Raw genomic sequence first — 13,643 nt, 5'->3', positions numbered from 1 at the left:
ATCTATCTATCTATCTATCTATCTATCTATCTATCTATCTATCTATCTATCTATCTATCTATCTATCTATCTATCTATCTATCTATCTATCTATCTATCTATCTATCTATCTCTATCTATCTCTCTATCTATCGCCCTGACTCTATCTACCTATCTATCTATCTATCACTATCTATCTATCTATCTATCTATCTATCTATCTATCTATCTATCTATCTATCTATCTATCTATCTATCTATCTATCCATCTATCTATCTATCTATCTATCTATCTATCTATCTATCTATCACCATCTATCTATCTATCTATCTATCAATCTATCTATCTATCTATCTATCACCATCTATCTATCTATCACCATCTATCTATCTATCTATCTATCTATCTATCTATCTATCTATCTATCTATCTATCTATCTATCTATCTATCTATCTATCTATCTATCACTATCTATCTATCTATCTAGCTATCTATCTATCTATCACCATCTATCTATCTATCTATCTATCTATCTATCTATCTATCTATCTATCTATCTATCTATCTATCTATCTATCTATCTATCTATCTATCTATCTATCTATCTATCTATCGCCCTGACTCTATCTATCTATCTAGCTATCTATCTATCTATCACCATCTATCTATCTATCTATCTATCTATCTATCTATCTATCTATCACCCTTCTTCCTGTTCATCCAGTCTTCTGTCCAATTAATTTACGCTTTAGCCTATTAATCCTTTCACGTGTCACACTTGTGATCTCTTAGAGTTTGTAATAGGACATTGTTGATGATGTTGAATTTTGCTGAAAGTTCTACAAGGATCATCACTCATGAAGAATACACAAAGCCTCACTGATGATTTGTATAATGGTGCTCTCAGTACTACACACTCCTCTAAAAGACAACTGGCAGTCATCCAAGAGGTGGCTCTCCCTGATAATTGTTTGAAGTGTTTATTTACACAACTTTACAGTACTTTGGAGAGGCATGTGCCTTGAGTATTACCTTGCTCCATTTTTGTGTTCTTCAATTAAATCCAGCAGCTGTCTACAATGCTCTGAAATGGGCAATGCATATTGTATTGCTAAAAAAGGAAATAAAGAAGTATATAATGGACCCTGCAGGCTCCTCCAACCTCCCTGCAATGGCAGAACATCTTAAATGTATGGGGGAGGGATCTGCGGAGGGTCTTCTTGAATCTTAATCAACTAGTTTTTCCATGTGTAATTGCCGTCATCATCAGGTTCCTTGCAGTTCTATATGATCCGCGATGCAAAGCAAATAGTGGTTGTGTCACTGCCTTGATAGGGACATTTGCCATGGAGGACATTAGTGTGGTTGTTACAGTCTTAACGTAGTTCACATCTTTTCAATTGCCATTAATCAGTCTTTTTGTCCTTGTACTCTACTGAAGCCTCAATGTTGTCCAGAGAAGCTACTCAGGGCTCATTCTTGCATTGATCTGTAGCTAAGTCAGACCACAAATTTGGGTAGAAAATTATCAAGCCTTAGTGCTGTCTTGGCGTCACACAAGGCGAAGCAAGGACAATGCAAAGTCTACAGTAATATCTACAAAGGCATTCACGCGGTGATTTGGGCCATCTATGTGGATTTATATAGAAATGTAACGCAACACAGCAGATTTTGGTGTGTTATGTTGCATTTCGAGTGTTTCCACAGATTTATTAAAGCTAGTAAACTTGGGAATGCGTCAAAATGCTACACTTTTGCCAGTAATGTGGGCGAAGGAGAAATATCTTTATTTCTCCTCGTCACTTTTTCTTTCCGCATCACACATAGAAAGATTCCTCTCAGGATTCCCTTCCTGCACAAAAACAATCCTCGCTGTAAGGCTGCACTGTGAATGACGGGCATCTCATAGCTGTCTGGGCTCCAGCTTGTGATAAATGGCAGCTAGGGGTCAGAGGAAGGAGGCATAGATGAAATGATGGACAGCTTGACAATTATAGTGTAAAAGTGGAAAAGGATGGTATTGAAGGTGAGGGAAAAAGGTAAAGGTAAAGGGGTAAAGGTCAGTGACTCTATAAATAATAATGTGGTCAGACTCTAGAAGTTCATTAGTCTCTGGGAACTGGGGACCGCCTCCATGGTGGATGGCATTTCCTTAGGTGTATGGCCATAAAGACTTACCCCTCAAATCTCAATTCAGAAGCTAGAGAAATTAAAAAGGTATGTGTATGGTCAATCATAAATTCAGCTCAGACTGGTAAGATAGTGTGCACAAAAGCACATGGGTAATGGGAAAAGCCTGCAAACTCTGAATGTTTATTTGAAGAAAGTGTAGTAACATTCAGAGGCAGCTGCTCTGCCATAGATCAATCTTCTGGCCTGAACGCAAAGAATACGCTTACACACCTGCAGATGTACTGCACAGGATACTGATTCACCATTGGATGGAGAAAGTGATGAACAGGGACATAGAGTGATCTCCTGTGCATGTCCTTAGTTACAATCCTCTCCCATAGATGACTATCAGGGAGAGAGAGAGAGAGAGAGAGAGAGAGAGAGAGAGAGAGAGAGAGAGAGAGAGACAGCCCTAGGGAAGACAAGTTTTCCTATTGAATGATGCAAATTAGATTGTGTTTGCCTTCAAGGCGATCCTTACTTGCAAGGGGAAGATTCTTAAGTTAACCAGGGCAGGCTTTGGTGAGGCTAGCATGGATTTTTGAGTCTCATAGCCCAGGGCTTCAAGTAGTTGTCCAGCGGCAAAGAGAAACTGCTTGTGGGAAATTGGTTCTGTCCTCCATTGATCATCACTGGAGCTGCACCAGAGGAGAACCTGTCTCTCCATGGATGGCTAAGCAGGCCTACAGGCACTGTTTGACCATGTCCATTCTAAGGGAGATGTAGAGATCTTGTTGAGGAATAATCCTTAAGCCCCCATGGCATGCATAGTACTGTGGGATATTTCAAAGGGCTCTTCAAATGGCCCGAAGAGCTCTGTGTTCCTTAAGTCCAGACTGGAGTGATAGGTGATGTAATTTAATTCTCCTTTCAGAAGAAATATGTAACGCCGGAGGAATGGCTAAAGCTTTTCTTAAAAACACAGCCATCCATTTAAGCATATCAGCTTCCCTCACCTCATGGTGATTATTTGTTACCTTTGAGTTCTCAGATATATCATGGAGAATACCTTTGACCAAGGGTGCAGCATTTGAAACTACCACGGTCACATTAGGTGAAGATGCACTTTTGGTGCTGCCATGTCCTTGGATTGCGGAAAACATTTTCTGATGGTAGAGGTCAACTGGTGCCCTGTGCTAGTGATACGTTGGTTGACAGCCAAGCCACGCATTGCCACAAAGGGGTTCTGGGAACATCACAGCCATTGACTTCAACAGAGTAAAAGAGCCTACCTTTCTCATGTGAGGAGCTAGGTTTGCAACTCCCTGTCTTTCGAGTAGTCTATAAATGTCAAGCCCCCAGCATCCTCTCTTCCTGAATGGAGACCCAAGGTTCCACCAATGGACACTGTTCTAGAGGAGTCTGTGATTCATGCCCCTCAAAAGGCTTCCCCTTACCAAAGGATGTATAATCTGTAAGCCATAACTCTATCTCCTTTCAAGCATGTATCCTTAGTTTGCTACTGGGACTACATAATGTTTGTACATATATCAATGCTTCCTGTTTAGTTGCACCTTTTGGGGTACATTGTTCACACCATTGTTGTAATACAATACTTCTGATTGGAGGGAATGCTAACTTTGCAGGTGAAGTACATGGAATGATAAATACCTCGAAAGGCAACAGATCATATACGGTTGATCAGAAAGAACTAGTTGAGAAAAACAAAAGAATCGAGCCCACACATATGACAGGCCCTTTTACATGCATGTCAAAGGAATCAACCTTCATAGAAAACCCTTGTGGTTGTGAATGCCACATAACACTCAATCCTGCCAATAACTTTGTTCTGCTGTAGCATTCTTCTCAAGTGGATGAAATCTAGATTAGAGCAGAGTACAGGCACGAGATCACCATGAGTCATCAGGCTGAATGGCCAAGTGATAGGTGGGGTCTAACTGGTCAGAAGATCCTGAATCAGGGTCCAGAATACATGAATATTTAGAGCTTGTAATGTTTGAAATGCTTTTTCTTTTCTATATTCCAGAAAAAATGGGTGATTGCACAAAGGTGACAAATGTTACTGAAACTATAGATATCTGTAACAAATGTAATAATGACAAGGACTGCCCGGCAAATGAAAAATGCTGCGCTGGACCGAAGGGGCGCGAGTGCCATCAACCACTCAACTTTGAGGGTAAGAAGTTGAATCACTGTTTGCTAGACAGTGGATCAGGTACTCTACTTCACAATTTCATGTACATGATTTCACCAACACATTGGGCTAACTATGCCAGGGACCTTATATACATATTCGCCTTTACACATGCACCAGGTGGTAGATTTTATGTATCAACATCTGTCATAGCAGATGATGAATTTAGAATCTATTTGAAATTGGCACCAATGACGTAGTCAGCAGGTTAACCATCAATTATACACAGCTATTCAGACGATCAATGTGTGTAAGCGACCACACTTCCTGGTGCTGGGTCCATTGTGTGTTGGTGACAACCATTGAACTTCCAGGGAGGGGCTTGGATCTCCTTCTGGGAATTTGCAGAAGTAGGTTCTGTTTCTGATGTGCTCTTTGATGACATTGTGTCTACATACAAAGGAGATCAACAATGCCACTGTGCTGCTTCATGGGAATAAGCACCAAGAGAATACAAACAAATCCAGTAGCACTGAAACAGAGGTCAAAAACAATAACTAAATGTTTTGTAATAGTGGGTAACTAATACATCTGAAGTGTAGGGTACAACTATAAACACCATAAACCCATGATTTAGAAAATTGACAATTTTAATGATCAAAACTGTAATGCAGATTTTCCTAGCTAGCATAGTGAAAAGAAAGTCATGAAGATATGGACGTTAATATTATGTTCCCTTAACGTTTTACATTTATTATAGCTGCTGTGAATCACAAAAAAACTGGTTGAGGTGAAGTTAAGCCATTAATCAGCCACAATCGTAGTCCATACAGGGCATAATAGCCTCTTTTCTTGAGGAGAAGACAATATTAACCTCATTGAAAGAAACTCAGCAAATACTAAAAATCTTATTTTTTTTAAAAGTCCCAGACGACTCATCAGGAGTATCCAGGAGCCTAGACGCTTGAGCTTCATGCATTCGGTTGACATTCAGGTTTAGGAAGAAACATGACGAAGCAATTGAAGCTGAAATAAAGAATCAAAAACATTTATATTATAGAAAAAGATGGCAACATTAGAGAGACTCAATACAGAACACCCTGGGTCTTATACAAAAGAGAGAGAGAGGAGTGAGTCAACAAGACGAAGCACACACTAGAGTACCAGTCTTCCGAGTGGGAGCGAGACGTCCTTCTACCAAGACCCATCAATCACCCAGTGTGATGTCTCATCATCTGGGTTTAGGTATTATCCCATCAAGGAAAACCGATCTGTAAATTGATCGGAAAAAACCTTGACAGAGAGGAAGACTATGGGTTGACTGGTCACCCTACATAGTACTTGCTCACATCCAGAGACTCACTTAAGGAGGTGAGAGGATCAGGAGGGTATAGGTAGAGAATGTGAAATGTGCAGCGCAAAATAAAGTGAAAGGTGGTGTTCTAAAAATGACTAAGGAGTACTTATAACAATTTTATTCATCAAGTCCCCTTGCCATTATTAAAAAGCAGAGTGCTGACGCTTGTTGTTTCCAAGACGTCAAACAGTATAAAAGGTCGACATGTTTCTGCCCTCGCTAGGATCTAACTGTATCGGGGCATTCTTCAGGACCAAGCTATAGACAAGTACAGCTGCTGCTACAAAAAAGTGAAAAGTATAATAGTGCAAAAATAATGTTCAAATACTCCACCGGTAATGTCCAAATTAAGTGGTTAAGGATACATTAACCGGAACCCATAACAATTGGGTGTCGCCCTCACCTCTACCTGGCACACTACTCAGGGAAGGGGGCCCCGCTCTATCCGTCGGTACCCCGGGCCGTAAGGAGTAGTGACCGGAGGTCACTCCTCTCTCTCTCTTTTGTATAAGACCCAGGGTGTTCTGTATTTAGTATACATGTTAACAGGGGATATTCACCCTGCTGGTCTATAAAATTATCCCTTAGACCCCCCAGTAAGATATTTGTCGTGATAGAACATTAGAGAGACAACATTGACCTTTGTGTCTTTTATTAAAATCAAGACTTTCCTTCTCTATCTGAGACCTTAAAATCTACAATTTAACACAGAATTAGAGGATCATATTATACAAGGCATGAGCCACTGATTTACAATAAAAATACTCTGAAAGCTGATACTCCAGACCAATCAGCAGATTCAAGAATTTCCACAAACCCTGTTTCAGGTGAGAAGACTCTGACGGCCAAATCTCCTCCAGTGGAAAGAGCCCCAAAGAATGTTGTATCTTTTCAGCCAAATATATAGCCTTAGTACATCAGGCTAAAGTAGGAAATGATACAGGAGCAGGTTTTTTTCATGAAGATTAACCATTTAATAGGAGGACATTCCTAAATAGATAGTCTTTAATTCATATTGTTCAAGGTCACACTGCAGTCAACATTGGTTGGAAAGTAAGGCTAATCAACACTAGAGAAGGCATGTTCATGAATCTAATAACAAAAACTCTAAAGGAGAATAATGTCTTGTAGAAACACCTGGAACACTATAATTTGAGTCTCTCTCAAAAGGAAATCAAGAAGATTACGAAAGTTAGTTTTGCAGTTATAGAGAGACATTGTCAGACCATGTTTGCAACATTTGCTGAATTAGTTTAACATCCCATGTTGAGGAACAATGGAGTTTAGAGGGTTGACTGTCTGGTACCCATCAACATTTTGCAGACTTCATGATGTTCCCCTGTGAGATTTTCCTCAAAAAGCAAATCTTAGGTCCAGTAGAAAAGCGGATCTCTAGCCATTCTTAGTTCTGAAAGATTTGCCATAGGATGCCAAAGAGGCAAGGAAATTCAGAACTGAAGGAAAATTGTCCAAAAAGTGATAGTGACTCATTTGCACACATCAACCAACTCTAAGCCTGCCAAGTCACCTGGGCCCAGGAAGATGTCATTAGGCTAGCAGCAGAAGGCAAAAGGCCCATTAGTGACCAAGAATAACAGACATTTTGAAGCCATCAGCTGTGGCTTAGCAGATAGGACCGGATTGTGACTCTTGCTGTGGGGATTTTAGAGGAGGCGAATGTGGACGAATAGGAATATGTATGGCCGTTTTGCAGAGAGAGATTGGAACAAGGCCTGAGCCATACTGAATTAGGAAATTAGACCAAGCAATGTCTTCCATATTTGAATCTGAGCCAGGCACCTGGAAATCATGACTTTAGATTGGGTAGTGAATGTAGTAGTATGCATGATGGAATGAATGGTATGAATTTATGAGGAATTTATGGGGTTCTTTCTTTGTTCAACTATGTATCACTTAGATTGACTTATAGAAAGTGTTGCTTAATTTCCTGTATGCAAATACATTGATATGTATTTATAAGAAAAACAGAAAAAATGAAAAATAAAAATAATATGTTTGAATAAATTAAATGTCTTTGTGAAATATATATAGCATCCTTTGTGAAATATGCTGTGAAATAATCACTGGAAAAAATATATAGGTCTGACTAGAGGTACTTTAATGCTTTAGCCCTAAGCTACTGTACCAGTCTCTGAGCTTGTAGGTCCACACAAATTGTATTCAGTCTTAAGTAATACAGCTTTGTACCTTTCCAACAAAATAGCCACATTGGCATTAACAGTGAAAAAAAAAACTTCATAAGCCCAGTTAGACATGGCAAACCACTCAATCCATTGACTCCTTGGCTTGTTCTGCAAGTTCAAACTATTACTATGTGGATCCACCACATCTAAGAAAGTGTCTTGGTCTGAGACCAGCCCCTCTCAGGACCATTCTTTGGATATCACAGAAATACATTAATGTTTACTTGTTTTTTTGAAATCCCGTGTTTAGAAATCAGAAAGGCCACACTCATGTAATCCGTAATTTTAATTTCTAATATTTATGCCATGCACCAAAACGCTCTGACGTCTGTATTAACAATACCATCTACTTTTACCCCATCATATGTTTTCATCAATGCATCCAGAGAAAGACATGAATAGGTATCCCAAGATCAAGCCGTAAATGTATGTAGGTAATCGTGGTACCTATACATAGTAAATTACTCCAGCTCTGAATCTACTGCACAATAGGAATGCATGCTGTTCTTTCTAGTGTCCCTGTCATATCGTTAAACAAAATGTCAGTGTGTGAAGTATAGTGAGCCAGCCACGAGGCCACGGGACCTCAAGTAACAAGAAACAGATACAAATCCCCCAAAGTATGCAAAATGTATATGATTTGTGATTTTTTGGTTGGGGTTTGTAGAACTGTGGCGCTCACAACCCTAAAAATACCCCCTCAACCTAAAACCCTAACCTGCCCTTACCCCTAAATATACCCCAGTACCCTAAAACCTAAACGTACCCTGAACCCTAAAATTACCATCTATACCCCAAAACCCTATCTCACCCTGACCCCTAAATTACCCCAGCACCCCAAAACCTAAATGCACCCTGAACCCCAAAAATACCCCTGCACCCCAAAACCTAATACACACCCTGAACACTAAAAATACCCCCTACACCCCAAAAATACTAACCCACCCTGACCCCTAAAAATACCCAGGTACCCCAAAACCAAAACGCACCCTGAACACTAAAATTACCCCCTACACCCAAAAACCCTAAACGACCATGGCCCCTAAAATGACCCCAACACCCCAAAACCTGAACGCACCCTGGACCCCTAAAATACCCCAGCACCCCAAAACCTAAGCCCACCCTAAACCCTAAAAATACCATGGCACCCCAATACCCAAACATACACATAACTCTAAAATTACCCCAGAACCCCCATAACGTATACTCCTACACCCCAACCCCAAACCCTATACTTACATTTAAAAAGCATACGCTTTTACCTTTCATGCATTTACAACATATTTCGTTGTAAAAGCATGCGTGGTAAAAACATATAAAATGTAATGCCATTGCGGAGTAATGGTAATTGCGTTGTCTTGGTATGCGGGGTGATGGTATGCGGGATAAAAGAATTGTGGTAATCATTGTTTACCGCTTTGAAGTGGTATTATTTTTTAGTGCAAAACTCTGTTTACTATTGTTAGTAGATAGAGTTTTTCATAAAAATCCACGGGTGGTTGAATAGGAACGCTCATGTATCATCCTTTCCACTGCTTTTCATTACGTTCATTCAACTTCTCTCTATAAAATAAGTTTTGCAATGGAAAGTAAATTTAAAAAAAGACTTTTGCACTGGCTTACTTCAATTTTGTTAGGCAAACCCAGTGCCAATGTTTTCTAAATCTCTGCAAAGTAACAGTCACTCAGTTCTGTGTTGCCCCAGTAAAGCACATCATGATACAGCCCATGGTGTCCTACCCTTGCTTGCGTAGAATGGTAAAAATTCAGCTCAGTGCAAAAAACCTATAGCATCACGTGACATACCTCAACCTCACAAGATTGCCACATATAGAAAGAAGTTGCAGGGCTTTGCTAATGATGTCTTAACCACTAAGAGCTGACAGCTTATTTTGAAAACAAAGAAATGTTTCAGAACTGCCCAAAGTAAAGTTTGAAAATTTTCCCCTGAAAGTAAAGTACTTTTCCTACAATATATGTTGAATGTAACTCTGTGTAGAACAGATGTGTGGAGGAATTATATGTGCACTTCTGCAAGGAGGTAGAGTTAATGGAATGGTCTTGCTCTCCTTTACTCTAGTTGCTGTTCAGATGCAATGCACATAGAGCTTTCTTTTTTGTTTCTTTTTACTTTTTTTGTGATGTTCTACTGGTGTTTCTCTATTGTTATGCAAACTTTGGAAATCAACATTTTATCAATGTTTATACAGCTCTCTAATGGAAACAACTTTTCCAATGCATGCATAATATGCTGTTTTCATTCCAGTGCAGCATTTGTTTCAGATTAACCAGGACTATTCCCGCCCACTCTGTTGACAGTGTTTGCTGGGCTTCTGGTTCACTCTCTGGAGCACAGGCTTTGCATTTTGTTTTTCCTATCTATGTCTTCAAGTATAGTGCCTCGCTCAGTCTGACTGGTTTAGTGCATGCTTAATGGCTCAGGACCTTCAGCTTTAGAGTTAGGTGATCATCATACTCCATCCACCACTCTATCGGGAATGAGTGAACAGTCATGGGTCCACCAGCGAAACCTTACACTGATGGTCAATGGCGATCCCGATTGGGCCCTAACCTTGGTTGAAAACACCCAGGGTGCCAGGGAAGAGAATTGTTTGACATTCCTGAAAAGCCCCAGTGCTTTGAGGGAAGCCTTTTGTTATCAGCTTCTCCAAAGGCCTGAAGTCTCTGATCTCTAAATATGGCTCACTGCGGTGCATCTGCCAACTTTCAATTACGCCCTTTATTATGTTAGAAGATAATAACCTCTGTGCACAGTTCACTATCCTAATCAATCCTAAAAGCTCTAAAATATGTAGTTGTGGTCCCAGGAGCCCACACTATGGAACTTTGTGAAATAAGTAACCATCCCATTTGCAATGTTGCTTTATTAGGTACCTGGGCCAAGATTTATCAAAGGACTGTGTTGCCCTTGCGTCATGCAGGGTGACACAAGGGTAGCGCCATCCTTAAGTCAGATTTACCAAGCATTGCAAACCCAGCTTGTGTGGCTTGATAAAGTGGAATAACGCAAGACAGTGATGGTCACTGCATTACTCAACCCTGCACCGTGAATATTTTACATGGGTGGAGAGTGGGTGTTTCCACGCACCCACCATGTATTTTGCTGGATACCCAGATTCACCAAGACACATAAACCTGGTAATGCATCAACATTGTACTCATGCCCAATGCAGGTGCCACAACGAGAAATATCTTTACTCTGCAGCAAAAATAAATAAAGGACAATGCCTCTATGGATAGTGTTTAAGCTGGTGGTGGGGGGGGGGTTAAAAAAGAAAAGGAAAGAACATTTAAACTTACCTTAGAAGCAGCTGCCTCTCCTCTGTCCTCCTTGCCATGATGCAGGATCAGGAAGCACCCTGTCCAGACTCTTCTATCCAATCATGACACTACTGACAGTAGCATTGTGAATGGTCTGAGCGCTGTGGTTCAGTGCTCAATTGGTAACAGGGGGCCTGTAGATGTTCTCCATCCAGGCTGTGAATTGCATCCAGTGGAGAACATGCAAAGTGCACATGACTGTTTGGCCAGCCCAAGACGGATGGCCAAACTCTAATGCACACTTGGAGAGTGCCTACCACTCCTCCCCTGCTTTGTGGGCAGCCCTGCCTTGCACCTACAGAGCCTCTAGGGGAAAATAAAATGATAATAACGTGGCATTATTATTATTTGATTTTTCTAGTGGAGCAACGCTCCTTCGCCTTATCAGAGGAGTCGTCCCTGCCCAACGCAGAGGGAGAGCAGGAATGTACCATACCTTAGTACATTTGGCAAAATCCTGCCCTCTCCATTTGGTGCAATTCAGCGCAGCAAGTTGTCTTGCTGCATTGCGTTGCATTAAATATTGATTAAACTTCCCCCAGAAACCTGGCAAATTTCTGCACTCTTCACATTTCAGTGAGTGATCTAGCAAATGTGCAGTAATTCATACCATGTTATGCCCCTACTATGAAGTGTGACACATTTAACCACTATTGGCATTTTACTTAACCCCTTCCATGCTTATGACGAGCTCAGCTCGTCATGAGGCACAGTGGAGCTGTGCTCATGACGAGCTGGCCTCGCCATAACAGCTGTGGCCCTCCCACACGTGGCTAATTCCCCACCTGTGCGGGCGTTCTATTGGAGTGGGCGGAGTCATGACGAGTCCATCTCTTCATGAGCACAGCTCCACTGTGCAGCATGATGAGCTGGACTCGTCATGAGTACCGCGGCCCCTCCCCTCCCCTCCCGCACCGCTGGGGAATTTGCCCCGCGTGGAAGGGGTAAAGATCTGGGAAGTGATGTTTTCACTTTTACAACTATATGTGTGGGTCAGTGGATCCTTGCGTGCAAAGCACTGTTGACAAAGGCAACAGAACTGGATGAAGGTCTCGCACATGACATATAGACACATTGTATCTGTAAATATTGGCATTACTCTTGTCCAGAATCTGTAAAGTGTTCGACACCCTCTACACATACAGTGCTAATACACTTTCAATGTGTACCTGTCACTCCGCCATACATTGAATGCTTATGCCGCCATACATTGAATGCTTATGCCATACATCCTGCAATAGATATTGACTTGCAAGAAGGGATTAATGTAAAAGACACATTTCCCAAATCTGTTAGCAGACCCTGTTGTGGTTGGTTTGCCCACACTCTAAAACTACTCTGCGTTGACTGCACTGTCCAGATCACCCAGGGTGGTTACCCTGTGAAACTGCGCCATCTGATTAGACTGTAAAAGTGCTTGGAAATGTTCAATGGTGTGTTAGGGAAGCCATGATATGCAGAATGATATTATACACTGTACATTATCATGCAAAGTGAAATTGATATCTATTTTCAGTGTTGAGTGTAAATCTTCTCTCATTGACTCTGCTTTCGTCTTTGATGGTTACAGGGCTTCCAGTCCCTGAGGAGGACCAGGGGATTAAGCCATGACCACTGGATCTTCAGGAAAAGGATACTTCAGATGAGCAGCAGTGGCTGGCGGCTCACACTCATCTTGATATAATGCTGGTGTATGTTGGAACCTCTCTACATTTGAAAAGGGCAGTGAGGACTCACAGAAGGACTTGTTCAAGATTATACATCACAAGAAGGAAAACAGTTGTTCTATCTCCTGTCTTCATGTCTCTGTTGCTGGGTCCTGGGCCAATGACATCTGATCACTAGCCCTGCTCAACAATATCACAACATAAAACCTTACATAAAATAGCAGTACTGTCCCAGAATTCATTCTCTCATTAAATGCCACAGCTATGTGTTGTAGTATTTTTGTTATAGAATGGACAGCTACCTCCTTCAACAAAAAGGAACTACTACAGCATGTTACTTTTTGTTGTTTTAAAAAGAGCAGTGCTTTCCTGAGTAGCACAATGATGAATTGCAATCTGAAAGTGCAATTCTCTCTCTTGTGCTGTCCTTCTTTCTATACCTCTCGCTCTCTCTGATTGCCTCCTTTTCTCTGTGTCACTCTGGTGGTGTAAACAGGGGCTGGAAAGCTAATTTTTCAAGGAAGTGATGCTGAAGTTGTTTTTAGAAACTGGAGCAATGTGAGAACAGAATACAGAGAAATAATAGCAGCATTTTGGGGCCTCCATGATGTACAGAAAATATAACAGTGAACATCTATGCCTAATGAACCTTTGCCAGCATCTTTGGCCCAAACAATTTGAACCAAGTAAGGTTGGACAGAAATCATACAGTGGCACCGATGATGCACTGACAGCACTAATTTCCCTAGATGTTGCTGCCAGATTGCATTTTTGGGAAGAGAAGGATGAAATAATGCAGAAGATAAGGTCAAAAGGGGACTCTGT

The 13,643-nt window shown here is 41.1% G+C and overlaps 1 protein-coding gene across 2 annotated transcripts in view; it reads left to right on the top strand.

The window, feature by feature from the left end:
- The window catches only part of LOC144764008 (uncharacterized), a 165,411-nt gene extending 152,373 nt beyond the window's left edge, over positions 1–13,038 (top strand). For both annotated transcript variants that reach the window (XM_078650137.1, XM_078650138.1), the window contains 2 exons: positions 4,141–4,290; positions 12,722–13,038. In XM_078650137.1, the coding sequence (XP_078506263.1) occupies positions 4,141–4,290; positions 12,722–12,762 (191 nt within the window). In that variant the 3' untranslated portion in view covers positions 12,763–13,038. The remainder of the gene's footprint in view (positions 1–4,140; positions 4,291–12,721) is intronic.
- Positions 13,039–13,643: the final 605 nt, after the last annotated feature.

This window comes from Lissotriton helveticus, chromosome 6 (assembly GCF_964261635.1).
Source record: "Lissotriton helveticus chromosome 6, aLisHel1.1, whole genome shotgun sequence".
NCBI classification, from domain to species: Eukaryota; Metazoa; Chordata; class Amphibia; order Caudata; family Salamandridae; genus Lissotriton; species Lissotriton helveticus.
The sequence above is the reverse complement of the archived record's forward strand: the minus strand, read 5'-3'. Positions and strand labels throughout refer to the sequence as shown.